At 36.2% G+C, this 27,806-nt stretch overlaps 2 protein-coding genes and 1 pseudogene across 3 annotated transcripts in view; all 3 read right to left on the bottom strand.

The window, feature by feature from the left end:
- The window catches only part of CCDC112 (coiled-coil domain containing 112), a 196,383-nt gene extending 174,575 nt beyond the window's left edge, over positions 1 to 21,808 (bottom strand). For both annotated transcript variants that reach the window (XM_016147422.2, XM_016147431.2), the window contains exon 1: positions 21,700 to 21,808. The gene's annotated coding sequence lies outside the window, so the exon portion shown is untranslated. The remainder of the gene's footprint in view (positions 1 to 21,699) is intronic.
- On the bottom strand, positions 178 to 23,510 carry FEM1C (fem-1 homolog C). The gene is made up of 3 exons (XM_016147382.2): positions 23,268 to 23,510; positions 21,700 to 22,427; positions 178 to 4,782 (listed from the first exon to the last, which is right to left on the bottom strand). Exons 2-3 carry the CDS (start codon positions 22,241 to 22,243, stop codon positions 3,473 to 3,475), a joined length of 1,854 nt encoding a protein of 617 aa, XP_016002868.1. The 5' UTR covers positions 22,244 to 22,427; positions 23,268 to 23,510; the 3' UTR covers positions 178 to 3,472.
- Positions 23,511 to 27,345: 3,835 nt separating this feature from the next.
- On the bottom strand, positions 27,346 to 27,464 carry LOC118607398 (annotated as a pseudogene).
- Positions 27,465 to 27,806: the final 342 nt, after the last annotated feature.

Below are 27,806 nucleotides of genomic sequence, written 5' to 3'. Positions count from 1 at the left end.
TCTCCAGTCTTTACTGGAAAAACTGTACATAAATCTGTTTTTTTACATAAAATTATTAATAGAATGCTCTCTCTTAAGTTCTGACCATAAATTAGTAGGTGTTTTTGAAGCAGGAGTCCACTATCAAAAGCATTAAAATAACATCAATCAAATATTGTTAATAAGAATACACTTGTATCTGGTGCAAATTTAATTTTATTAAACCTTACAATGAATATTGTGGCATATCATTTTCCATTGTGTGACAATTTATTGGCTGGCACCTGAATACAGTACTTCTTTCAAAAAATACACAATGGGAACTGACAAAAGGGAGAGAAACTAGTTGTTTAGTAATATATAAGGGCAAAAAAAAAGATGATGACCAATTAATTTTAGTTTCCTTAGTATCTAATTCTACAATGGCTAAAGTTCCAAGTAAATGCTGCTGTTACAATGCACAAGAATATGGTTATTATCTCATCCAGGCCCCATAATTCTGAGAAAATTAATTACAAAGATGATTATACCTGTAAAACACAACCTAAGGTTTTTGTTGGGCAATATGATTTTAAGAGCTACCTTCTCAAATATAATCTAACAATTTTCTCAAGTCACAGTAGATAGAGGTTTCTAAAATATTATACATTAAGGTAGTCAGTCACTTTACAAATAAGCAATTACTTAACTTGAAAATTATACTGGGCACCAAATTATCTTTTGCTGATTTAGGCTTATATGCCTGTCAGATTTATGGATAAGAAAATGACTTTTTAATTCTGTAATCGACTTGTCTTTATAAAGGAGACTAGTATCTAATCTCAGTAAAATGACCATTTCTTTTACAGAAACGATCAATAGAACACCTAAAATTCAGCAGGCCTTAAAAGGGCATTTTATTAGAAATGTAATCAGAACTTTAACTCCAGCCAAATCACCATGTTACAGTTGTAAAGTCTAGTTTGACTCAAATGAGTACAATTAGCTCATTAAGTATTAAATTACTCATCTGGTTAAAAAAATAACAATTTTTTAAAAATTCTGTCTCACAATTTTTAGAATACTTTCTGAGATAGATTTAAACAGTGTCTGAGGTCACATTTATTAACCAACCTCCTCTAAAATCAAATCATGGACAATTTTTAGCTATTTAATTGATTTTTCAAATGCTCCTAATGGTATCTGGGAAGATGGCAAACAGAGGAGAATTGTATTTCTAAGTGATATAAGGCATTTCAGTTATCAAGACTGAGGAACAGTTCTAACTTATCTACATTTCATGATGGAAAAATGCTATGTAAAGAAATCCTTATTATATACTGCACAATTCAAGTTCACTGTTAAGCAGTGTGAGATGCGCTTTACTGTAAAAGCGTGTAGGCCTTCCTACCCACTCCCAAAAAAAGAGGGAAATATTAAATCACTTAAAAACCCAATTGCTCATCTTTTACCCAAAAACTATTGAGATCAACTAACGTAGATTTACTCTACTTGCAAAGCATGCCTATTTTAAAAAATAAAAGCAGCTCATGAATATATAATTCTTATACCACAAAGTAACAGTCAATGATTTCAAAATATTGATGTCTGATATTGCTAGAATATTTGTCTAGATTAAAATTTTTTCTTATGTGGCAGTTCACATATTTCATCAAATTTGCCCATGGTAAATAAGATATTAAAATCTCTTCATTAAAAGGTTGGCGAGTGACCATCTATATCCAGTCCACCTTTTTCGATGGTGAAATTAAATTTACAGTCTAGTAAAATGAGTAAGGATATTTTTTTTAAAACTAAACCTCAATTATTTAACCAGAAAGTCTAATGCTGTTTTATTTACTACTCTTCATTACAAGTTTTTTTACTGAATAAAGATGACATAAATCAAATGTGACCATTTGCAATGATGACACTCCTTAATACCATTACATCAACTCTCAGAATAAAATGTGAACACAAAAATCCAAGTGATCCAGCTCATTAAACTCACAGGTAAACTGAGTTTTTCCTCAAACCAATAAGGAGTTTTTTATTCAGAACAATTTCATTAAGACATTTGCAGGGCAAATACGCCATCATAAATTTTATTCTGAATAACAATAAAGTGCTGAATGATAATTACCTGAATCTTTTAGTACTTTTCACTTATCTTTTAAGTTAAAAGAGCCCTTTCTGTGGCATTAGCAAAGCTGTTAAAAAAAAATCAAAAAAAAAAAAAAAGAAAAGAAAAGCTGACTTTGAGTAAGGGAATAGGAAGCACTGCAACCTTTTGTGTTTAACTGTGGTGACAAATAATTGAGACCAAAGTAATTCATGCAAGTTATCTTTAAAGGTATACTTAAGCTTGAAGAAAGAAAGAACACTGTTACTGACCTTTGATACTATGGCAGTAAATTGCATACTAAAATACCTTAATTATCCTAGATACCTAGATCTGGCTTGGCAAGCATCATGCCACTGACATGCTTTAGCTCTTTTTGTAACTAAAAGTGATTTGCAGTTCAATTATGGAATATTTCAATGTGACTCATTAAGCTGTGTGATAAATTTTAGGTTAAATTTAAGCGAATTCTCTACACCTAATCACATCATCAGCACAAGCAGGACGACGCTGGCACAGCATAAAAGGTGGGTTACTTTATAAAGATTCTTCCTTTAACTGCATGATATATTAAGATGACAGACCTAAATTTCAACTGGGTTAATGAGTTAGAATAGATTTGTTTCCCAAATTTAGCACACAATAATTTCAGTGGATTAGAGAAAGAAATCTCAGATGTGAAGAAAAAAACAAACAAAAAAGCTTGAGCTCAGGTAGCTAACCAGTAGCTCCAAAAATTGTCATGCTACAAGGGTACTTTCATAAAATGAACTTTGTAACAAACTTAACAGTGTTTTAAGTTGAAGTTGACCAACTGCTGCATAGAAAATATGCTAACATACAACAGTCAAGTTTAAGCCGGTGCATAGAGAAGATAAAGCACTTATGGTAACTGCAAATGGTAGTAAGTCCATAAAGTTTGTACAACCTAGCATGGGTCCATAAGGGGGGAGGAGGGGAGTAGAAATGGTTAGGAAAAAAGGTGGAAACAAGGGAGAAGCTTGGAAAAGGAAGAAGCAGGAAAAAAAAAATTGCCTTCAATTGTATAAAATTCACAAACCAGAGAAGTATAGACACCACTGAAAAATGGTTAACTCTGTTCCAAACACACAACAGCAAACGAAACCAGAATGAACAAGCCTTTGGCAGACGATTTTAGAAATTTGAATATGACATTACATTTCTCAATAATTCACAAACAATATATTATATGGTATATTTATATTAAATACTGGGAAACCAATCTTGTAAATTTGATGCTTATAATGCTTTAGCCAATGAGAGCACGATGGTATCAAGCTAAATGAATGCTGGTGTTATCACAACAGTGCTCATTAATGAAACAACTGTTAACAATTCGTGCTTTAACAATGCTAAAATACAGTCAAATTATCATCTATGAAGTGAAACAAAGGTCTCTAGCTTTTCTGGGATATGCCCTTTATAATATATTCTATGATTCACTATGACACGTGCAGCAAGACACTGCAATGTGGTATGATTTATGGGCTGGATCAAATTTTTAGCTATTTCCTTCTCGTCCAACAAGTCACTAGCAGTTTGTTTGTGCAAGTTTGTGGCATCAAAATGTGCACCTGATTTAATAAGAAGATTCATGATGTCTGGATGGTTGTTCAGAGCAGCAATATGCAGGGGACTGTTGTCATCGGAGTCTCTGACGTTCACATCAGCACCACATTCTATCAGTATCGCAGTAACTTGCAGAGACGGAAATTTACAAACAGGGTACCGCCCTACACATGTAGTATTCTTGTCCACAGCCAGATGAAGAGGACTGAAGTTATTCTTTCCCCTCGGATGCAGCTTAAGAAACCTGTATATAGTCTGCTTTTTGAAATGGTCCTGTTCTAGAGTACAAGGAACTTTTTCTAACAAGCAAATTAAATGCAAAATGATGGAGAGAGCCTTATTTAACTGTAATGGGTCAGCTGGACATTGAGTTTGTTTGATAGCTCGCTCTATTTCAAGGACACTTTTGCACAGTATGCCCATAAGATCATCAAATGTAACAGTGGTGCCCAGCAGGCCTTTAGCCCTATCCTGTAGCATAAAAGAGAACAGTTCTGCAAAAGATAATAAGCTGCTGGCAGTCATTGGGCTTAAAGGGTCCAAATTGTTCTGCTGCATATCCAAAGCATACTTCCATAAGTTGATGCATCGTTTGAAATTTCCAGAGTCTGCATAGACAGCGCCTCTATATCTAATATAGTAAGAGGTATCAGGATGAGAAGGACCAAGAATACGTTCTCTAATTAATAGTGCCTGCATTCTCATCTCATCGGGGTCAGCAATAAGACCTTCTAGCTCTTCTGAACTGTTTACTTCCTTGGCATAATCATAAGCCATTATTAGTGTCTGAGGTACTGGTTTACTAATTATATTAGTCCTATCACTGTACCTCATGTTCATTGCCTTTTTCCAGTATTTCAAAGCCCCAAGTAGATCTCTTTTTTTGTCTACAAATGTAGCTCCCAAAAGCTCTAAAGCATTGATCCGCTCTGTCTTGCTGGTCTGTGCATGGTGAGTCAGAAAATCCACAATATTTGTGTGACCGGTCACACTTGCTGAGAGAAGGGGAGTCATTCCATAACCATCCTTTTCCATCTTGGCACAATACATAAGAAGCATCTTCATGATGTCCAAACTTCCAGATTCTGCACAATCATGCAATGCAGTATTACCTTAAGAAGAGGAAAAAAAGAGATATTTTGAGGGACCCAGGTACAATGTAATAAATGTATATACTTTAAAACCTAGAGAAAAGCAGGTAGCTCCAGGCCACTCTTAATGGGACATTCTTTACTTTGATTACAAACAAGAAAAAAAGATCCCCAGCACCTAAAACTAGTATCTGACACCATAGCAGGGGTGAAAGAAATACTTGTTAAATTTGTTGAATAAAGGAAAAGACCAAATTAGGGATGAAAAGATATTTGAAGTCACTAGATGAAATTCAAAGTTAATCCATGGCCTCTTGGTATTATTTAATAATGTATTCAAGGGCATATTCTATAAGTAAAAACTGATTAAATGAAATTAACCAGCTATTCAGTTTTGCTGACAGTCACTTAACTTTCTAGGTCAGCTTCCACATTTAGAAATAAGAAATGTAGTCTATAATATTTAAGAGTCTCCAACTTGATTCAAATAGTAATTAGAAATTATTTTTCAGTATTTCTAATTGGCAACTGAATTTCAACTGTTTTAGTCAAAATTTTTAGTAACAAACCACTTTCCTCAAAAAGCTCCCATAATAAAAACAAATCCATTGAAATCTGAAAAATATGTGGGTGGTTCAATATGAACTTTAAAAGGAGACATCTGAAGTGTCCTTTCATAATGGCTTTTTTTTCCTATTGTAATTTAATGTCTAAATAATCTGTTTAAATGTACTAAATGTTCTAATACTGTCCTGTTCTTCCCACACATGGATTAAAACTGACGACAGGCACTGGCACTTTAGTAAAAAGCTTGTATGGAACATATTAAGACATTATACCCAAGTATTTTAGTTACCTAAGTTTAATGATAAATACTTCGCTAGTTATCAAAACAAAAATTATCACACAGAATTTTGATATTCACATACAATGTTTACATAAAATTTGAAGGTGAGTCATTTTAGGCCTGTGTGTGGAAAAGAGTTAACATAACCCCTGGCTAGTCTCTGTGAACCTGTGTGGTAAACAGTTCCAAGATATAATACTTTTCCTAAATGATAAGGGTGACTCACTGTTTATACAAACAATGCAGTTTATGCTGAATACCTGCTTTCCTTCTGGGAGTTTAAAATTTTGGATATGTGCTCAAGAAAAGTTGCCTATGTGAACAGTATCCAATAAAAATCTTGGGCGCTAAGTCTCTCATCAGTTTCCCTGGGCAGAAACACAACACACATGTATTTGTTTCTAGGGGAAGACTGTGCTCTGCGACCACTTATGAGGAGAAGGCAGCATAAAAAACCCTGCATACAGATTCCTCTAGATGCCACCTATGCCATTCCCCTTATGATCCAGCTGCACATCCTTACTACATTACTGTAACAAACCTTAACTGTGAGTACAATTATATGCTGCCTCTCCTCCAAACATGGGGGCAGTCTTGGGGACCCTAGACACAGCATGTGTACTAGAAAGTGGTTTAAATCCGAATACTTTACATAACAAATCTGACTAAAATTCAAAAAAGGTAAAAGTTGTAACACATTAGGACTATTCTCTCCACAAGTTTATCCTGTTTAGTCTTACATGATATCTACAGGGACTAAATAATTATCTAGATACATTTATTCTGACCCAGGATTTCAATAGTCAACAATGGAATGGTGTCACATAGAATGCTTTAGCAATGTGTATGGTACCCAAGCACTGAGAGAGGCCAGAACTTTGAATTATTGATGTTCATTTGCTCCAAATAATTTCAATTAAACATGACTACTACTATATATGCTTCAAAAACTCTTTTGACTTATGAATCCCCAATATACTCATTTCTCTATAAAAAATATACAATATAAGAGAAATATAAAGAGAAGTCTTAGATGGCATTCTCTATTCACAGAAATAAAATCAAGGATAAGAAAGTAGGAAAAGCCAGTTTCTTAAATTAGCTGAATGGCTTAATGTAATTGCTGGAAAAATACAGAATATATATATTTTGAATACACCATATATTGGAAAAAATGGTGGTTTCAACAAAAAGAATAAGAAAGACTTTCACATCTAGTAATGGCAGAGGTAATATTATTACCCTCCCACTAGGAACTAGAAAAGCCAAAAAATGTGTTTTTAAAAATCTGCTTGACATTATGTAAGAGCCAATAAGGGTACAACATCCAGGAGAAGAAAAAAATTAGAGAAGTCCAGAATTTGAGGAAGCTTCCCCCAGCGGCTTCTACCAATTCTGAAAGAGGCAAATGAAAAACTAAGCCGAGCTTCTGACAGCCTTACACTGCCAGAGGAGTAAACTGGAGTCCAGGGTGCACTAAGAAGGGAACTTTGAAATCCCCCTACACATAAGGGTTATAGCTCTGAAGGTCTACATTTAAAATCACCTCAATATTAAAGTAATCCAGGATTGTTCATATATATAATCAAAAGCCAGAAGGAAATACAAATACTATTTGGAAGAAGATATTATGCTAGGGCTCAAAAATGTTTTTATTTCTTTATATATGTTTGGTATCCAATCAAAAATAACGGACAGAAGAGAAAACAAGGAACCACAACGCAAAAACTAAGAGAAATAAGAGTTGACAAAAAAGCCCAAAGAAGATCCAGACAATACAGTTATCAGCACAGACTCTGAAATAATAACTAAGCTTAGCATATTCAGAGAGATTTTTTAAAATTTGAGAATTTGGAAACTACAAAAAAGAACTAAATGTACATTCTAGAACTGAAAAACTCAGTGGGTGGCTTTAAAAACAGACTACACACAGCTGAATAGATAACTAGTGAACTAGAAAATAAGTCAGATGAAAATACATAGAAAGAAGCACGGAGGTGAAAGATGGAAAGCAGAAGACTGTAAGAGACAGAGGGAATTGTGTCAGAAGGGTTAATATAGTTAAAACTAGAATTCTGGAGGAAGAAAAATGGCTCAAAGCAATAATTAAAAGGATAAAGTCTGAAAGTTTTCTGAAACTGAATAAAGATTAAACTATAATAAGTTTTACAAACACCAAGCAGGATTAGTTTTTTAAAAAAAAAAAAAATCACTCTGAAGCACACTACAACAAAACTAAAGACAAAGAGCAAACTCTTAAAACCAGCAAATAGGCAGAAACGACCTGCAAAACAGTAACAGACAAGGAAAGTTTTCATCACGAAAAGCAGAAGCCAGGAAACGTTATCTTAAAAGCAATAAAGGAAAATAACTGCCAACCTAGAATTCTATATCCACATCAATAATAAATGTGAAAGAAGGGACCATTTCAAGTGAAAAAGAAAAGAAATAAAAACTAAGATATTTATTACCAGTAGAACTAAATGAAACACTAGGGGTTTTTTTTGTTTTTTGTTTTGTTTTTTTTTTTTTAAGCAAAAGAAAAATGAGCTACATGGAAGCCCAGAGATGTGGGCATAAACATCAACAAAAAGTAATCAGTGGAATTCTAAATATTGCCTTTAAAATAATGTCTTATAAGGAATGACATACAAATAAAAGTAAAATGCTTGACAGCAACAGAATAAAAGGAGGATAACTGAAGTTAAAGTAGTCTCTGATTTCTGTATTGCTTGCAAAGAAGTAAACTAGAAATGTATGTTGTTAGCCTTTGATAAGTGAAAGTAATACTATCTAGGGTAACTACTAAAATAAGGTATTCATATAATTACATTAAATTCAAGCAAACTAAATGGTCCCATTAAAAGACAAAAACTGCCACATTGAAAATACAAATAGGTAAACTAAACTACATGTTGCTTACAAGAGACACCCCTTAAATATAAGGAAAGAAAAAGGATGAAGAGAAAAGATAGGAAAAAATATACCCTATGCAAAAAATAACCATAGGATGTCTGATATTAAAATAGCACACTAAGTAGACATTAAAGTAAAATGCATGATTAGAGATAAAAGGAAACATTTTATAATGATATAAAATTCAAAACAACATAAATATATAATGCTAAATTTGTTTTCATCTAAAAACATAGGCTTGAATTATATAAAGCAAAAACAAAAGTGCTACAAGGAAAATCAGACAAATCCACAATCAGTACATTTGAGCACACCTTTCTCAAAGCCAATATGGATATAGAAGATTGGAACACAATTAACAAACTTGATTTAACTGACATATAAATGAACACTGGCTGTGAAATACCATTGTTCCCCAAGGATACATGGAGTGTATACAAATAATGACCATATTCTGGGCCATAAAGTTGAGTCTAACACAAATGTCAAGGGACTCAAATCACTGAGTATATTTTAGTTTCACAATGCAAGTTACATATTAAAAACAACCAAAAGAATAATTAGAAAAATCTTCATATATTTGAAATTTTAAAATATAGTTCTAAATAACCCATGAGTCAAAGAAGAAATTCCAATGGAAAATAGGAACTATTTTTTACTGGATAATGAAAACACTAAATAATAAATCTTGTGAGATACAGCTACAACTATGCTTAAATGTACATTAGAGAAAAAAAAAAAGACTTGTTTAAAAAAATCGCTAAGTTTCCATCTCAAAAAGTTAAAACCAGAGAAAGTAGAAGCAAATAATTAAAGCAAAAATTAATGAAGAAAAAGGTATCAGTATCCTAACACAGCATTTTTTATTTTCCCAAGTTTTATTAACTTCGTAATCAACTGTGCAAAATAGAGAAGATAAACTTATTCTACAAATAGAAAACAAGAGACATTAGAAGTATAACATAAACCCATGTTTCCCAATAGCAATTTCAAAGTACTACTTCATTTCTGAGTGCTGGTCATATTTTAAAAGCCAGTCATACTGGATTCCAACAAATAAGTTATATCTAATATAAGCCAAACCTCACAATAAAACTACCATTTATATTACTTTCCAACTCAAAAACTTTCATGCTTCCTCTAAGGAAATAGCTGAAAATCTAAGACGGCTTTCAAAATTCTACAAACCACCATCTGCATGCAGGTGGGAGGGCAAAGAAGAAATCTATAGTTTAAGAAGACATAGTATGTGAACCAAAGCTTAATCATGGCATACACACAAGAAGATACATTATGGGAAATGGATTTCAAAGCTGAGAAACATTTCCCTACCCTACCTCTCTCCAGTCGCATTTCTTATCATCTGCAGTATGAACGCTGCACTGTGAATCTAGCTCAGAAGTTGTCAAACTTTTTCTGTAAAGAGCTAGGTAGTATTTTAGGCTTTGCAGGTCAGAAGGTCTCTGTTGTAAGCATTCAACTTTGCCATATAGCAAAAAGTATTTATAGGCAATACAGTAGTCCCCAAATATCCACAAGGGATACATTCCAGGACCCCCCCCCTCTCACCCCCCCCCCCCCGTGGATGCCTGAGACCAAGGATAGTACCAAACCCTAAACATACTGTTTTTTCCTATACATACATATATATGTATGATAAAGTTTAAACTACTGTGCTTTGGGGGCTATTATTAAGTAAAATAAGGGTTACCTGAACACAAACACTGTGATGCTGCCAACAGTCAATCTGCTCACTGAGAGACCTAATAAGTGACTAACGAGGTAGTGTTATGTAGTGTGGATTTGCTGGACAAAGGAATGATTCACATCCTGGGAAGGACAGCGAGAGATTCCCACTACTCAGAACGGTGTGTAATTTAAAACTTATGAATTGTATATTCTGGAATTTTCCATTTAATATTTTCAGACCGTGGCTGACCCTGGCTAACTGAAACCATGGAAAGTGAAACTGTGGGTAAAGGGGGACTAATGTACGTTAGATTAATGGAGATGGCTATTTGCCAACAAAATTTTACTTATTAACACTGAAATGTGACTTTCCTGTAATTTTCATGTGCTGTGAAATATTCTTCATTTGATTTTTTTTACAACCATGAAAAAACATAAAAACCATTTCTTAGCCCTCAGGCAGTCCCAAAAGAGGGACGAGGCAGGATTTGACTCCTCAGTTATCAGTTCCCAACACCTACTCTAATCCAAGACACTATCAATACCTGCCATATACATGGCAAACATTCTGCTTAGGCTTCATATCATTCCATCCTACTCTCTCGCAGCACTAGAACTGTGCTCACTTCTACCTCCAATTCTCTCCTCTTAATTTTCCTGTAATAGACTTTCTTCTTCACCTTTTTTTAACTTCTCGTCCTTTGAGTTTCATCAGAAATTTGAGCTGCTCAAAGACGCCCCTTTGGTTATACCATAACAATTTGTCATTTTGAGAATGCTTATATCACTCATTCTGGTAGGTACTCATATCTACTACTATATTATGTAATACCTTACAAAAGTATAGTGTTACTGCTTCCGAAATAGGTTTTCTTACCTAAACTGTCTATTCCTAAGTACACAGATCCTAAATTTCCTTTATATCCTAGATAGCAGTTAGATACTGTTCAAACTGAGGTAGATTTTTAAATTCTTAATACTTGATATCACAAAAAGTGATTCAAACTTAGCTTCTGAGGATAAAGAAGTTTAAAATGTAAAATCTTAGAAAGAGGGGTTCTTCTTAATTAAAAATATCTTGTTAATACTGACAAGTTAAGTATATAACCAACCACAACTTTCACGCCCTGGAAGCTCTAAAAAGTTTCTGAATTATAGCCTAGAGCATTACTTAAAAGTTTAGAAAATAGGGACTTTAAAGAAAAGCCTTATTTTAAAGCAACTACAATTCTTGTGTAATGTCTCTAAGTCTCTTTTACATAGTATGTTTTGATAAAGCTGTACTCAGTACATACACAACTGTTGCCTGCTTTTCACCTATACCCTGGTCATTCTGTCATTTTATGTTATCACACAGTCTCCATGAACTACATAGATACCATTTAATCATCCTTAATGTCTTTATGATAAAAGTTCAAGTAAGGAGGCATGTCGTAATTTACACAAACACTTCCCCATTAATGATCATCTTCAATGCTTCAGAATTTTCAGTTAGAATTAGTGCCTACAAAACTATAAAGACAGATAACAGACCAGTGGTAGCCAAGAGGTGGGTGCTAGGAGAGGGACTGACTGCAGATGGGCATGAAACAACTTTTTGTTCTACCTTTATTGTAGTGCTAGTTAAATTACAGTATATGACTGTCAAAACTTACAGAACTATATACTAAAAAAAAGATAGATTTTATCATATATAAATTATACTTCAACAAAAAAATGACAAAAGAAATGCCTACTTGAAAACAGGATCACAACTGTGTGACATCTTAACACACATCTATAATTCACTTCTAAAGGAATTATAAAACCTTTTAAAAGTTCCACTTTTACAATATTCTTTCTAATACTGGAATTAATCTTTGAATTTTAATTTATGTTTATTCCAAATTATATAGAACATTTTCCAAGTCTGTTCACAAACTTTCTTTTATGACATGTCTATTTATGTTCCAGTTTCTGAAGACTGGTCTCACTTTCTATATTTAAGTATTTTTTAAAATAATCAGTTGTCTATTATATTTACTGAATACAGGCATACCTCAGAGATATTGCGGGTTTGGTTCCAGATCACTGTAATAAAGAGGATATCACAATAAAACGAGTCATGGATTTTCGGGTTTCCAATACACATATAAGTTATATTTATACTTTACACTATAGTCTATTAAGTATGCAATAGCATGATGTCTATAAAAACAATGTACATACCTCAATTAAAAAATACTTTCTTGCTAAAAAATGCTAATCATCATCTGGGCTTTCGGTGACTGGTAATCTTTTTGCCGGCAGAGGGTCTTGCCTTGATGTAGACGGCTGCTGACTAATCAAGGTGGTAGATGCTGAAGGCCGGGGTGGCTGTGGTAATTTCTTAAAATAAGACAACAGGTACTCACTTCTCTCTAGCTATTAAAGTCCTAGATGGCATCTTCTTCCAATAAAAGGCTGTTTTATCTACATTAAATATCTGTTATTTAGTGGAATAACCTTCATTAATTATCCTGGCTTGATCTTCCACGCAAGTTGCTGCAGCTTCTACATTAGCACCTGCTGCTTCACCTTGCACTTTTATGTTATGGACATGGCTTCTTTCCTTAAACCTCATGAACCAACTTCTGCTAGCTTCAAACTTTTCTTCTGCAGCTTCCTCACCTCTTTTAGCCTTCACTGAATTGAAGAGAGTTAAGGATTAACTTGTTCTGAATTAGGCTGTGTCTTATCGGGGATATTATGGCTGGTATGATCTTCTATCCAGACCACTAAAACTTTCTCCAGGGCTGTTTCACATTCTTATCATTCATGTGTTCAGTGGAGTAGAACTTTTAATTTCCTTTAAGAACTTTTTCTTTACATTAACAACCTGGCTGTTTGGCTCAAGAGGCCTAGCATTCAGCCTACATGGCTTTCAATATGCCTTCCTCACTAAGCTTAATCATTTCTTTTGATTTAAAATGAGAGATGTGTTACTCTTCCTTTCACTTGAATACTTAAGAGGACAGTAAAGGCTTATTAACTGGCCTAATTTCAATATTGTTGTGTCTCAAAGAATAGGGGGAGCCAAGGAGAGGGAAAGAGGGGAATGGATTGTCAGTGGAGTAGTCCAAACACACACAACATTTAATGAATAAGTTCATGGTTATGTGGGCACAGTTCATGCCTGAAACAATTATATAGCAATATCAAAGATCACGGATCATAGATCGCTATAACAAATATAATGACAATGAAAAAAGTTGGAAATACTGAGGAAATTACCAAAATGTGACACAGAGATAAAACTGAGCAAACGCTGTTGGAAAAACAGCACCAACATGGTGCAGGGTTGCCAAAACCCTTCAATTTGTAAAAAACTGCAGTATCTACAAAGTACAATCAAGCAAAGTACAATAAAACATGATATGCCTGTAAATTTTCCTCTATCGGTTGTTTCAGTCAAGTGTGTTAGATGTGCTGTATTAAATGCAAGTTCTTGTGAAAAAATATAACAAGCTGAATTTAAAAATAAAGTCACTATGTCTTGTAACTAGTGTATACTATTACATGCCAAAGACCAATAAAGTCATATTTAATTTTTGCTAGGTAACTTAATTGATTTAAATCTTTGGTGCATAACAATATATACCCAGCACTTTGTAAAATCTGACTCACAGATTTTTCCTGGTTTACAGGCCCCTTAAAAATGTTTCCACAATACAATAATTGCACTTTCAAAAATTTTGCATCTCTATTTCATAATGTCTTATTCTTGTATCCTCAGCATGAGAAAGACAATGAAAATAAAACATGAAGTTTAGAAATAAATACTATCAGGCAAATCAGATAAAATAAAGATATTGAACAATAAAATTAAATGAATTTAACTTTAGCTAAAGAAAAAAGACAAGTATTGTATTATATACTCTTCAGTGCCTGATTAATAAAAATTCTCTTGGGAAAAACAAAATTTCTTAAACTGAATTCATAACAAAATTTTTATGATTTCTCAAGATATGTCTGTTAAAGGGACATTTCAATCAAGATAATGGTACACTGTTAATTCAGTTAAAGCACTGCTTTAAAATTAAAACAGTGTGATCCAAATGCATAAATTTTCAACTATATAACTTAACATAGAAATAAAATAGTGCTAAAAAAATTTAGAATAAAAAGTAGTCATATTTATTGGGATGTTTCTGGGATGGCTATTAAGGGAAGGAAATTATGGGACATGCTCACGCATCAAAGCATAGTAGTATGAAGACCTAGTTTAAATTTCATTTTAAAATTTTAAAGAGACCTGTAAATCTTTTAATAGCAGGAGCATAAAAAATAGGATTCATGCTCAACTGTGGTAATTTAGATGCCTAGCAATGAGATCAAAATGTTTTTTAAATAATCCAAAACATACTAATATTTTGAGTAAAAACTAGTTTGAACCCCAAGAGGTCCCTAGATCCAAACCAGATGTTCTGGGTTTGACTACGCGTTAAATAAGTGATTGTTACCAATCAAACAGTTAAATCAAGGGTCCCTAATCCCAGAGCCATGATGGGTCTGTGGCCCATTAGGAACTGGGCTGCATAGCAGGAGATGAGCAGCAGCTGGTGAGCTAGCGGAGTTTCATCTGTATTTGCAGCCACTGCCCAGCACTAGCATCACCGCCTCAGCTCCACCTCAAATCAGGCATTAGATTCTCATAGGGGCACCAGTCTCTGGTGCCAGAAAGATTGGGGACCACTAACTTTAATTACATAAGAACTTCAAAAGAACATTTATAAATTAATTTGGGTAAGATTACTTAGACTCACCAGGATCAGAATTAAGTCAGTTTCTAAATACTCCCCCAAAGCACAGAGAATTAATTTATCTTTTAAATTAAACAGAAGTGTTCTCATAATGGGTATAAAATATTTAATGAATGCAAAATGTTTATTATAATTTACATTACTTTTTCTAGCAATATCAACAGATTCCACTGTTTGTAAAGTCTTCACATAGTTCAAGTTCTGTATTTGTTTGTTTTTTTAGTATAAATCAAAGTTATGCTTCTCAAACTTCAATGTACCAAATCACCAGCAGATCACAGTAAAACACAGATCTGACTCAGGTGATCTAGGGTGGCTCCATGGGGTGCCTATGCTGCTGGCCCTTTACTATTTTGAACAGTAAAGAAATAGAAGAATCTCATTTTTTTTTTGTTTGCTATACAGCAGGTGCTCGAATAACATTTCATTCAGTGTGGTTTAGTTATAACACTGGTGAGAAGCCATAGGAACTTAACTCTTGTTTATGTCAATTAGCCTATGGTAAAACTGGTTTCATTATACGTCCTTTTGCTTAAAATCTCCATTGACATTAAGTGAGAACTTACTGTATTTGCCATATGGCCAACATGTATAATAGCTATAACAAGTGATATGAATATAAGTCTAAAAGGACAGTTAGGTCACAGCACCATTTTATAGCATATAGAAACGAAACTTCACCATTTCTCTTTACTCTAAATTTAAATATCACATGTTATAGCAGGAATAGGGTGTTTTACAACTAGATTATGCATCTGATCCACAGAAAAGTTCTTATCTATACAATATCAGTAAACACTGAAGTCTGTTAACAATTTTCTTGTTTAAGTCAAATCTAAATAATCCACAAATTTTTAAAAAGTTAGTTTGTAAAATATAATCCGAATTGCTGTAAACACCATCAAAAGGGTAAAAAAACAATCCACAAAATGTGAAAAAATATTTGCAAATTATATATATATGATAAAGGACTTGTATTCAGAATAAATTACTCCAACTCAGTAAGAAAAAGGTAAACAACCCAATTCAGAAAGATACAAAGGATATGTAGACTCTTCCATGAAGAAGAGATATACAAATGGCCAATAACCACATGAAAAGATGCTCAGCATCTTTAGCCATTGGAGAAATGAAAATAAAAACCATGATGGTATAGAACTTCACACCCACTAAGATGGCTATCTTAAAAAAGGGTAATAACAAATGTTGGTAACAGCGTGGAAAAACTGGAACCCTCCTACATTGCCGATGGGAATGTAAAATGGTGCAGCTGCTTTGGAAAACAGTTTGGCAGTTCCTCAAAAGGTTAAACAAAATTATCATGTGACCCAGCAATTCCACCCCTATGTATATGCCCGAGAGAAATGAAAACATACATCCACATTAGAACTTCTACATGAATATTCATAGCAGCATTGTTCCTAATAGCCAAAAAATAGAAACAACCCAAATGCCCATCAACTGATAAATGGATAAATACGGGATAGCTATACAGTGGATTATTCAACAATAAAAAGAAATAAAGTACTCACATGCTACAAAATGAATGAGCCTTGAAAACACTATGCTAAGGGAAAGAAGCGAATACAAAAGACCAACTATTATGATTCCATTTATATGAAAAGTCCAGGACAAACAAATTTATAGAGAAAGAAAGATTACTGGTTACCTAAAACTAGTCCATTTGAGGATAAGGGGGAGGAGGGAGGAATGGGACGGGCTATTAATGAATATGGAGTTTTTGCAGCGGTGGGGGGTGATGAAGAAAAGGTGATTGTGATGACAGTTGCACAACTTGGTGAACATACTAAAAACCATTATTTGTACACCTTCAATCAGTGAATGGTATGTAAATTATGTCTCAAAGCTGTTTTAAAATCAAAGTACTTTTGTTTTTTGGTAAAAGTGTAAGTTTTGACTGACAGAGGCAGCAATTAAAGGGTCTTTAGCTGAAACTAAGCTGAGTCCATAAGAGGTCCACTTGCAAAGATAGGAAAGGGGCATTCAATGCCGATTCCAAATATTTCATTCCTGGAATTACTGTGTTAAGGGAGGAGATGAGAAGGGATACAGAGAAACACTTTAGGATATCAAAGAAACACTAGAAGGTTCCTCTGTTCAGAATGTTTCCCTTCCCCATGTGTATTCTAACAGCAGAGATACTCAAAGACAGACACTCAAAAAAAAAGGAATCAAAAATAGAATCAAAGACAATTTATGTCAAGATTACCATGTGCCCTCACTTCGTTCTTTGTATAAGGGATTAAGCTAGGAGCATACAGAAATTTGAAAGTACAGGTCTTTTAGCTCATGACAAAGTTAAACATGAAAAAACATCTGCACCCATAGAGGTAAGATGCATTCTTATGACTCAAGAGAGAGAAAAAATTGCCTAAAAAGTTGCCTTTAAAATGGCTCTTGACATTAAGTAGAATATCCAAGGCTAAGAACACCCAAGCTAAAGAGTCCGGACTAAAACAACTAATAATAGTATAATTTGATGAAAATTACACAATGTAAGTTGATGAAAATATCAACATTACAATTCAGATTTCATTAAAATTCCCTTTCTGGCCACTTGAGTTCAGACTCTATAAACTGCAGCCCTTCTCAAAGGGAGGGGGAAAAGGAAAGAAGTTTTAAGCATATATGCATCCCTGTGACTTCTTCACTCAGCCCCTCCCACCACTTTCACCTCCATCTTCTCTCACAAACATTCCCGTCTCAACAGCAAAAATCTCCAGAACGCCAAGGGCTCTTGAATTTTGAAATAAATGAATTTAATTAATCAATCTAGGATACAGATGAACTAACTAAGAGAACTACATGTATTTATCTAAAAGTGATTTAGTAAAACTTAATCTCTGCTTTAAATTAGTGGTGCTGCCTACAACTCTTAAAGTAACAGTGGTGCTAAAGATTTATTCATTTTCACCAACTTCAGCTCAATTCTGTGAGGATTCACATTTCAAAATCCAATCTCCAGGGTAGAAGAAACACAGTATTTCCCTACTGAACTCAATTTACACATCCTCTACAGCTTATCTTCTCCAACTAGGATATCAAGTCTCCCTGAGGATACAAAGAAGTGTGCCAGTGGATACAAGAGGGAAAAGAATGAACATGGAACAACTTGGAGGAGCAACTTGATGATCTGGGATCAAAAAGTTAATGAATTCAACTAGTAAGTTATTTAAACATTATTAAATCAAAATAAATACAGATATATTACAGAATATAATAAAAATTTGTCTCTTCCTCTTCTCTCCAAGTAGGTGTACTGAAGTAACCAGAAGCTAAGAAGAGTTCTTGAAGTCAAGAAGGAAAAGAAAACTTCATCTTCCGAAGCTTTCAGATAATCCTGAAGTACACTGAAATAACTTATCTATATGAAAGTCATTATTTTTGTCCATTATCTCTAATACCGACAGTTCTTAATTTATAGGGTATTTTCTTATTTGAAATTCCTTTGTATTTACAGTAATATTTTTTTCTCTCTTTTATTTTACATTTTCTTGAAATACAACTATATCCTAAAACGCCTACTCAAAGGGAGAGAAATAATGTAATGCCTGAGGTTTGCTTTAAACTACTGCAGAAAACAAAGAGGGAAAAATAATGTTTTTTAAAATTGGCAAATGTGGATAATTGTTGAAGCAAGGTGATAAGTACATAGTAGTTCAATGTATTCTTTCTACTTACACATAAGTTAGATAACCTCTATAATAAAAGTCAAATACACTGACTGAACTAGCTATACTTATCATGAGCCTACATGGATTTCTCCCTTTTCTGAACCCCTGCAGAGTTCTACCTGTATCACTCATTTTTCGCAATTACTGTCAAGTCTTCGTGTATGTATTTCCGTACTGAAAGGATTACAAAAACACTACTTGCTATCAGGGACCGTATAATCTTTTCTCTCTTAAATCCACGACATTCATTCAATAAGCCCATTTATCAAATACCCATTTTGGGTCAGATATTCTTTCTAACACTTGGATACAACCAGGTCTATAGCCTCAACAAGTTCACAATGTAACAGAATTAGAATGCAGCTAGATGAGTTTCTCTGATAAAAATAAATAAATATATCCATCCCAGTTATTCCTCTGCTGAAAACTTTCACTGGCTTACCATTGCTAAAGAATAAAATCAAACTCCTTTATGTAGAAGTCAACGTCCTTTATAATCTAGCCTGTGATCCAAATATACCTACTTTCTAATTCCTGGACCCTCCAAGCATATTTCTCAGTGTGCCTTTCTTATGTCATTTCCTAAGCCTTAAAAACTGTATCAAATGCCTTTTGCGGATCTGAACCCAAACAATTCTTTCAAGGTCCACTTCAACTTCTCCATGAAGCCTTTCTAGTAAGTATATTCTTCTAAAATCCTACAGCACATATTTATACCATTCCTTTAGCAGTTAACAAATGTGATGTCCTGTCTTCTCATAGCCTACACAATGTCCAACACAATGCTTTGCCTACAGAAAATGCACAGTAATTCTCATTACCAATTTACTTAATTACCTTGGATATCTAAAATGACTGATCCATGAATGAGGATAGTGTGTCCCATAACTAAGGATATAAAGAAGAAGCCATGTTGCTACTGGTTGATTGCCTTTTCACTTAATTATTTTTGCAATATTAAAGAAAGCATCTATTTGTTTTCTAGGAATTTTACCGGGGGGGGGGGGGGGCAGAATTGTAGGGCTTAAGTAATTTTACCATAGGTCTGCAAAGTCCTATGCTGATTTTAAAGAAATAAAAAAGAACCAAAAAGCCGAAGATGACTATAACCATAAAGCACTGAGACCAATGAGATAGCTTTAAGATTGGCTTGTTTAATCGCTTCTGATTTAGGGGCTACAGTTTCAAATAACAGCCAACTCAAAGATAAAATGGAACAACTGAAAACATTTATAAGGAAGAATATTTACAGAAACATTTCTTATCATACTGAAAAGCTAGAAGCATCATAAAACTCCATTAGAAGAGTAAGCACCTATTAAAATTAAAGCGCTGTAATTAACGACATTATAGATAAAATTTATTAAGCTAAAAACAGGTTATAGAAGAGCATATAAAATAAATTGCATATGTATACCTACATGTATAGTTCAGAAATCTCTTTGGAAGGGTTATCTCTAAGTGTTTGAATTTTAAGAAATTTTTTTTATTTCCTCTGAAAAAAAATTTCAGAAAATCACAATAAGCCTGTTTCATTTTTATAGCAAACATTTTTTTTAAAGATCATGCTAACTTTAGTAAATATATTCAGTAACTATATAACACCCCATAACATTTACTCTGATCCAGCAATTCCGGGTATTTATGACACCAGGTATTTAACTCAGCAATTATAGGTATTATAATACAGCTATTCTCACACAACTATGCAAAGACACACTTTTGTGTGTCACAGTAGCATCGTTTATATTGAATGTGTTCAAACTGTCCATATAGGAACTAAATTATATGCATTCATACAATGAAATACTGTGCACCTATGAAATAGAATGAGGTAGCTACTTGTGTTAGAGTTGAATGACATCCAAGATAAATTACAGTTTTTTTTTAAAAAAAAGCATGTATCAACTAACAGAAAAAAGGGAAGGAGAATGACATAGACAAGTATACTTATATTTGCGTAGACTACCTCTAGGACACATAAAAAAACTGTTAATAGTGGTTGTCAGTGGGGTTAGAGGTCTAGAAATCAGGGGTGATAAGACTTATTTTTCATTGTAAACACTGTAAACCAATTTGTACTGTTTGAATTTTTCTTTACCATGTACATAGCTACTTTTAAGTTTTCTGAAACTAGACAGTGATATATAAATAAATATGTTTAAGGAAAATAGGTTTTCAAGTATCAAAATTATAATGTCAAAACAGTTGTGTTAACGAGTTTTAAAAAATTCAAAACTATCATTTGCTGCTTTAAGGTTATTACAATAGCTGAAAATTATACACAACCGTAAACATGAGCTCTTCTTCTGGACAAAGGTTGTTTACACTGTTGCTAGCCAACAAATCCAAGTCGGTTTAACCTAGTCCTTGTTTTGCTCTCAGTATTGTTAGCAGTTTTAAAAAATGTTTTCTTTCTTGCTATATTTAACATATGTTCTGTATAAAAAGATTTTCTATTGGCCACACAAACAAGGAATAAGGGAACAGATTTTTCTCCTTTCCATTGATATCAGTCCTTCCAGGTCAGTTTGGCCTACGCCTCCCTGACAAAATAACAAATGAAATGCCTACCTAAGAAACAGGACTATGACGCACTAAATATAGTAGTTTCTACTCCAAGGGTATTCTAAAAAAAATTTAAAGCTAAGAAAAATATATGACATTGAAGTATATTCTCAAGAAGATTAAACACAAGTCTAAGGGCTCAGATTAACTTCCACTAACATGCTCTGTAATTTTGGGGAACCCATTCCCAGCAGGTGGAAGTTATTCCAAATAAGAGACAGAAAATGCTGCCTAATTATAGTAATAGAAGTCTCTATCAAACTTGTTCAATTACCAAATACCAAAGAAACAGTCAACAAGGTTAAGGTTATACTGGAAGAGTACCAAATCAAAACAGGTCTGTCAACGTTGGCTTACTCAACATCACTGCTTATAATTATATATCAAACTTCCTGAAAATAAGTGGTAAACAATTAAAAAATAAAAATGAAGCGGAACTCACCTTTAACACTTTTTCTATTAACATCTGCTCCCTTTTCAAGTAAATACTGAGCAATCTCTTTGTGTCCCTTGTAACATGAAATCATCAAACAGGTATGCCCATGTCGATTTGACACTTCCAAATCAGCTTTGTGTTCTACAAGGTACTTTACGATTTCCAAATGGCCATCGAAACAAGCAGCTCGAAGAGGAGTTGAATTGGTTAAAGTCGTGTTGTTGACAGATGCTCCATGATTTAACAAAGACTGAACCACCTTCAGATGTCCTGCTGCAGAAGCCGCCCACAAAGGGGGAGCGCCCTCGATGGTTTCCCCATCAAAATTGACTGAGCCTCCGACTTCTATGGAGGCACTGCACTGCTCTAGGAGGAATTCTACCATGTCAAGGTGCCCATACCTGGCCGCCATCAAGAGTGGTGTGGCCCCATTTGTTTTTTCAGAGATCAAGGAGGAAATCTCCTCTTTGGATTTGCTTGCCAATAACTTGGTAAGAAGCCGGAGTTTGCCATCTCGAGCTGCGTTAAATACTGCTGTCTTAAGATCCATTTATGTCCAGCTGAGAGGTTGTGCTTTATTTATCCTTCAAAGCAAAGCTCCAGCTTAACTCTATGGACATAGGCAAGAGTGACGGGAACCAAAGTTCAATGTTAATCACTGCACCCCAAGACGGATATAAAACCATGGAGAGTACGTTCTGTCCTATTGCCTTCCAACATCTGACAGCACCAAACTAAAGAAAGAAAAAAAAAATAGTTTTGAATTTTCCATAGGTAAAGGTAAGAACACTATTTAGGTTTTTCGTAATTTCTACTCCTGTGGGAAGGAGGGGGAGTCATACTTTAGGAGCTATTCCGCCGCCCAACTTCCCCCCGCCAAAAAAAGGTGAAAAAAAATACAAAAAAAAAGTACACACAGACCCAAATGTTTTAGTGTGAGGCGGTTTCTTCTCTACATACCATAAATTTGAACACTACAGGCAACCGGTTTTCTCGCCTCCTAACCAGCCCAGCTTTGTTCTAGTTTTGCTGTGCACACGCCCAAGGGAGAGTACAACCGAAAGAGGCATGAGACACGGGGTTCAGAAATGTTTCTCTTTCTCACATCTGCGGAGGAACGCGGGCCAAGGGCGCGAGGCTGGAAGGCCTCACTGTGGCCAGGATGGGTTTCGAGGAGGAACAAAAAGGTCGGACAATACACACCACCCCTAGCTAGAGCCAAAACCCTCACCCGAAAGGTTCTCTTTCCTTTAAAAACTACTCTAGGTTCTCAGGAAATCCGGCTGCCTTTTAGCTAACTTCGCCCGCCCCGACTTGACCCCCCTGCCCCCAAGGGGTCCGCAGGTTTCCCAAACCACATAACCTTCACCCCCTACCTTTTCCTGATACTGGCAGCCCCTCCCCAACGTCCCCCATTGACCACGAGCCCCTTCCGGCGGGCGGACGAGCCTATGGCCTCCAGCCTGCTGCCCCCTTCAGCTGCCGGGGGCGCCCTCCTTTCCCTTCCCGCTCAGGCCTCCCCGCGGGCGCCTCAGGCCGCGGCCCGAGCTCGGGAAGGCCGCCGCCGCCACTACCTGCCGGTGGGGTAATCCTTCCAGCCGCCGCCGGCCTCTCGGGCTCGGGCCGCCCCCTTCAAATTGAAACCGTTGTCCTCGCCGCTGCCCGGGCCGCCCAGCTCCGCCTGCGGCCGCACACCTCCTCCATGCCCCGCGCCCCACAGGAATGAGTCCAGCCGCGCCGCTCGCCCCGCCCCGCCAAGCCGCCTCCCGCCCTCTCAGTCTGCGCGGGCTGCAGCGGCTGCAGCAGCTGCCGCGGCGGATGGTGTAATGGGCTGCGGGCCGGGGGCCGGACAAGCTTGAGCACTGCTTCACATCACTGACGCGGCAGCCGCGCCATTGGGCCGGGCGAGGGCGGCGGCCGCCGCGAGCAACCGCCTAGGGGTGGGGCGGGGCGGCCGGCAAGGGCGGGCCGGTGCGGGAGGGGGCGGGGCCTCGAGCCCTGGAGGACGCGTCTGCGTGCGGCGCCCCGAGGGGCGGGGGTTTGAGGGGGAGCGCCACGAGGGGGCGGGGCCGCGCAGTGCCGCGGCGGTTCGAGGTCGGTGGATAGGCTTCGGAAGTCTCTGGCTCCTGTGCTCCTCGGCTCCGCTGGCGCTAGTTTAGGGGGCCTTGTCTTGGGAACCTTTGGGTCCCACTGCCAGAACCACAGGGGGTGGTAACCACTATTACTCTCTCACACACAGTAGCACTCTTGGACTAGCTTCTTCCTTTGGTGGGCCTGGGAATATATCGAGCTCGTAATTGGAGTTCAAACAAATTTGAGAAAAAGATTAGTTTTGGAGGTTGCCAAACATGATTTATTATTTTTTTTAGTATGGGCTTCAAAATATAAAGGTTACGAGGAATGGTAAAACTTAAGAGCAGTGTGAGTCAGCAAGGTCAGTTCTTGAACTCTGAACAATAAAACCAGGAAATGGAAGGAAGCTAAAAATATGAATGAAAAGATTACTACTTCATATGGCAGGAAATAAACTGGAATTTGTCACGTTAAGACATAGGATGTATTAAACTAGACTAAAGAAGAGTTTAAGTGTATTTGGGGGAATAACATCCATAATGAATAATGATGAGAAATTAGTTTCTGAAAAAAGATCTTCAATCTCTTGAACACTTTATTTTGGGGAATTTAAATTCGCACACAGTTTCTTGGTACCATGGGGACAAAGAATACTAGATTAGACATTATCTGACTCTGTCCAGAAATTTATGTAGTTTTGCATAATTGAAATCATAATTTTCACACAACTATGTATTTTTTTCCCCTTAACATGCTCTAAAGATTTCTCTTATTTTTAGTTATAATAATCGTTTTTAAGTGGGGCATAGTATTTCCTTTAGGTAGTATGTAGGCTCAACATCAGTACCCCAAAATTGAAGTTAAGGTTATTACCGCTCAGAAGAAAATATGGAAGATAAAGGATCAGAGGAGCCATCTATAAAAATCAAACGAACCTAGTGAACAGGTCACAATTCTATATTCCCAAGGTACAGACACCTAACCCGAGCCAACCTGTCTCTCATCATATTCAATAAGATGATATAAAAATGTATCAGTGGTCTTCAAATCGAGATGTGCATCCCTTAGGGGATTTTGGAGTGGTAGGTACACATCTAGTTTTAAAGCCACCAGTTTCTGAATCTTTAACTTGCGTCTATATGTAGTATTTCCTAAAAATGACTGATGGTGAAAGAATGTCAAGGTGTCTCCCTGTTTCATTTCCCAACTCTTTCAGAGGGGATACTACCCCATACCTGAAAAGCTGATAGGGAGGAACTGAATTAGTAGAGAAGGGACACCATTATTACTCGAACAATAAACATTTTCAAGCATATAAGTTGTTTTCTTCTCTTGTATTGCTTTGGGATAAATTTCTAGGAGTTGGATTATGGAACATCTTTCTGGCTTCTCATACATATTGTCACATTGCTTTCCTAAGGAGGCTGATTTGCTATACTAGTGGCAAGGGAGTGAGCTGAATTTACCAAACTGTGTCCCCACTTTAAATATTTTTTAAAATCTTGCTAGCTTGGTATGTGTAAAATGACACACTATGTTTGCCCAAAATTTCTTGGCCACTCTTGTGACTTTTTGGTCCATTTAATCTCCTATAATTCACAGAGTATTCCTTCTACAGTTTTCTTTCTGGGGATTTTCAAATGTTTAGTTCTTGCTGGTCTCTCCTTAAATCAGAAACCTCAATGAAACAATCTGCTTGCATGATTTTGGATACTTTGCAACTTGGTCTAATTAGGGGAAAGGCCAGGATGAATGAAAAAAATACCTCTTGTTTTTAGTAACTAACTAGGCAACAGTTTAATTTTGAAAAGTATGAAAGGAACCTACTTCAATGAATATAAAAGTTACACAAAAATAGCATAGCAATGTGTATGCTCCTTACACTATTTAGAAATGCCTTTCTTATATAAGAAATCTATTAACACTGATAATTTGTTTAGCCAAGATAAAGCATTTTAATTGTCATAAATTTATTCATCATATCAATAGTTATTGAATCCTATTGTGTGCTATGTTAGATAGGAAATAAATATGACCCCTGCTTTCAGGGAATTTGTGATCTGTGGGAGAAATGTAGCTATAAACAAATCAGAGTGAAATATGTATATAAACAACTGTGAGGGCCCAAAGAATGGAGGTGTTACTTCTACTTGCATAAGTCTGGGAAGGAGGTGATGGTTAAACTGGATCTTAAAGGATTAGTGGAACCAAAAGACAGTGGGAGAAGAATGGAAGGCCTATGGAGAAAGGAGAGAGCTGAGAGAACACAGGAAATAGCCCTTTCCTTCTTCTCTGCTTCCCCGACCCATCCTGCCACCCCCAGGTACAAGGCAGTACCCTAGGTGGCCTTCCAAAACTATAAAATCCCCATTGCTCTCCTTCTAAATGCATCATAATTCACCATTTCCCGTTTGTGCATCTCAACCAAATTCATATTCCCTCAGAGCAGCTGTTCTCTTAGAGGTTTAGGAGTGTGGCCTTATGAAAGTCACCTACTTAAAGCAAGACTATATCCTTAGGGTACTAGCATTTTAAGAAGGAAACTTGTAAGCTCAAATGAATCTTAAACTCCTAGAAGTATGCAGGACAGAATCTTTTAGCAGGGAGATTTCCAGATCCCCCTTATGTGTTTTAGTCTAGCTTCTCTTTACATCCCTGAACAATACAAGAAAAGGAGGCAGCAACTCAGTCACCAAATTCTGATAATTCTCTTGACACAATCTCCCACTTTGGTATGGTGCTACCATTTTCCTCATCTCATTATCATAAGCTAGAAATCTTGTATTGTTGTAAAAGCATCTGCTTCTTTCTTTTGTTACCTCATTTCCTTAAAGTTGTCAGGAGCCTGACTCTAGCTCTCTAGGAGCAGTGGATGAGAAAGATTTTGAAGATACTTAAGAACTAGCTTCCACCCATTGGTACCCTCCCTCTTTACATCCCAACCCAGCTCACTCAGAGAGGGAATCTGTTCTGAGGAATTATTTATAACTTGAAAGAATCTCCTATGTGTGGGACAGATGAAGGAGACCAGTGTCATCTCAGATACGAGACCACTGTCAGCCTCGCACTCCTGTCAGCACATCAAGAGCAGCTGGCAATGATCCCTATGTGTTGATGACTTTGGCTACAGCTTCAGTCTCAGTCCTTCTTCCTGCCCTAACCTCTGTCTATGCCCCAGACTGGCTGCCCTTGCCTGTGTAGGTGTCCATCCAATTACCCACAAATAGCTTCAACCTCATCAGTAATTCCTTGGCCTCAGCCTCAGTTTGCCCGATGAGCCCAGAAATTATCCAGCCTCAACATCTATTCGAATTATCTCATTTTATCAATTATTACACAGTCTGATGGTCACATCACTCTTGAATTCCTTACAACCACATCTAGGCCATCATGATTAAGCCAAATCGGGGCAGCTTTGATCCAATCCCCATAAAATGAAAAAATCTATCTCTACTTGCTACTTCTATCTCTACTTGTAGAATGGGCCTCCACATTATTGTTTCTGAATAGATTTACAAGTTTTGATGTGAAACATGGGTGCATTTTTAACAAATCTTCGTGGTGGTTCTTTTTTTTTCCTGCCTACAGCACCTGGCTTTCCTAGGTGGTCTCCCATCTAAGTACTAACCAGGCTCAACCCTGCTTAGCTTCTGAGATCAGACGAGATCAGGCATGTTCAAGGTGGCATGGCCATAGACATTGTGGTGATTCTTATGCTCACTAAGTTTAAGAACCATCGTTTTATAGGTCCTTCCCCTACAACTTTCTAAAGAGAAGGTGACATCATATGTATGGGTCCCAGCCATGTTTCCTTCAATTAGGTTAGTGGCTACTCAATAGGATACATAGTGCAGAAAACTCAAGACTGCTATAGAGCTCTGTAGCCCAGGACTGAGGGTATATGGCTTTACGGCTGAGAGATTACCCCCTACCAATATTGTCTGAATTGTTTATTGGGGCATTTACCAACCTTGTTGACAGCCTGATGAGCCACACCTTCAGTGAAGAACCCTGATGTTGAGTTCTCTGTCACCACCCAG

The sequence above is a fragment of the Rousettus aegyptiacus genome, unplaced genomic scaffold (assembly GCF_014176215.1).
Source record: "Rousettus aegyptiacus isolate mRouAeg1 unplaced genomic scaffold, mRouAeg1.p scaffold_m13_p_8, whole genome shotgun sequence".
NCBI lineage: Eukaryota > Metazoa > Chordata > Mammalia > Chiroptera > Pteropodidae > Rousettus > Rousettus aegyptiacus.
This window is presented reverse-complemented; position numbering and strand designations above follow the sequence as displayed.

What these genes read in the sequence shown, in the direction of transcription:
- FEM1C (XM_016147382.2), bottom strand. Translation starts at nt 22,243, where the DNA reads ATGGATCTTAAGACAGCAGTATTTAACGCAGCTCGAGATGGCAAACTC. An exon ending in TAATAGAAAAAGTGTTAAAG is followed by an intron (nt 4,783 to 21,699) that starts GTGAGTTCCGCT and finishes CCTCTTCTTAAG; the next exon opens with GTAATACTGCATTGCATGAT.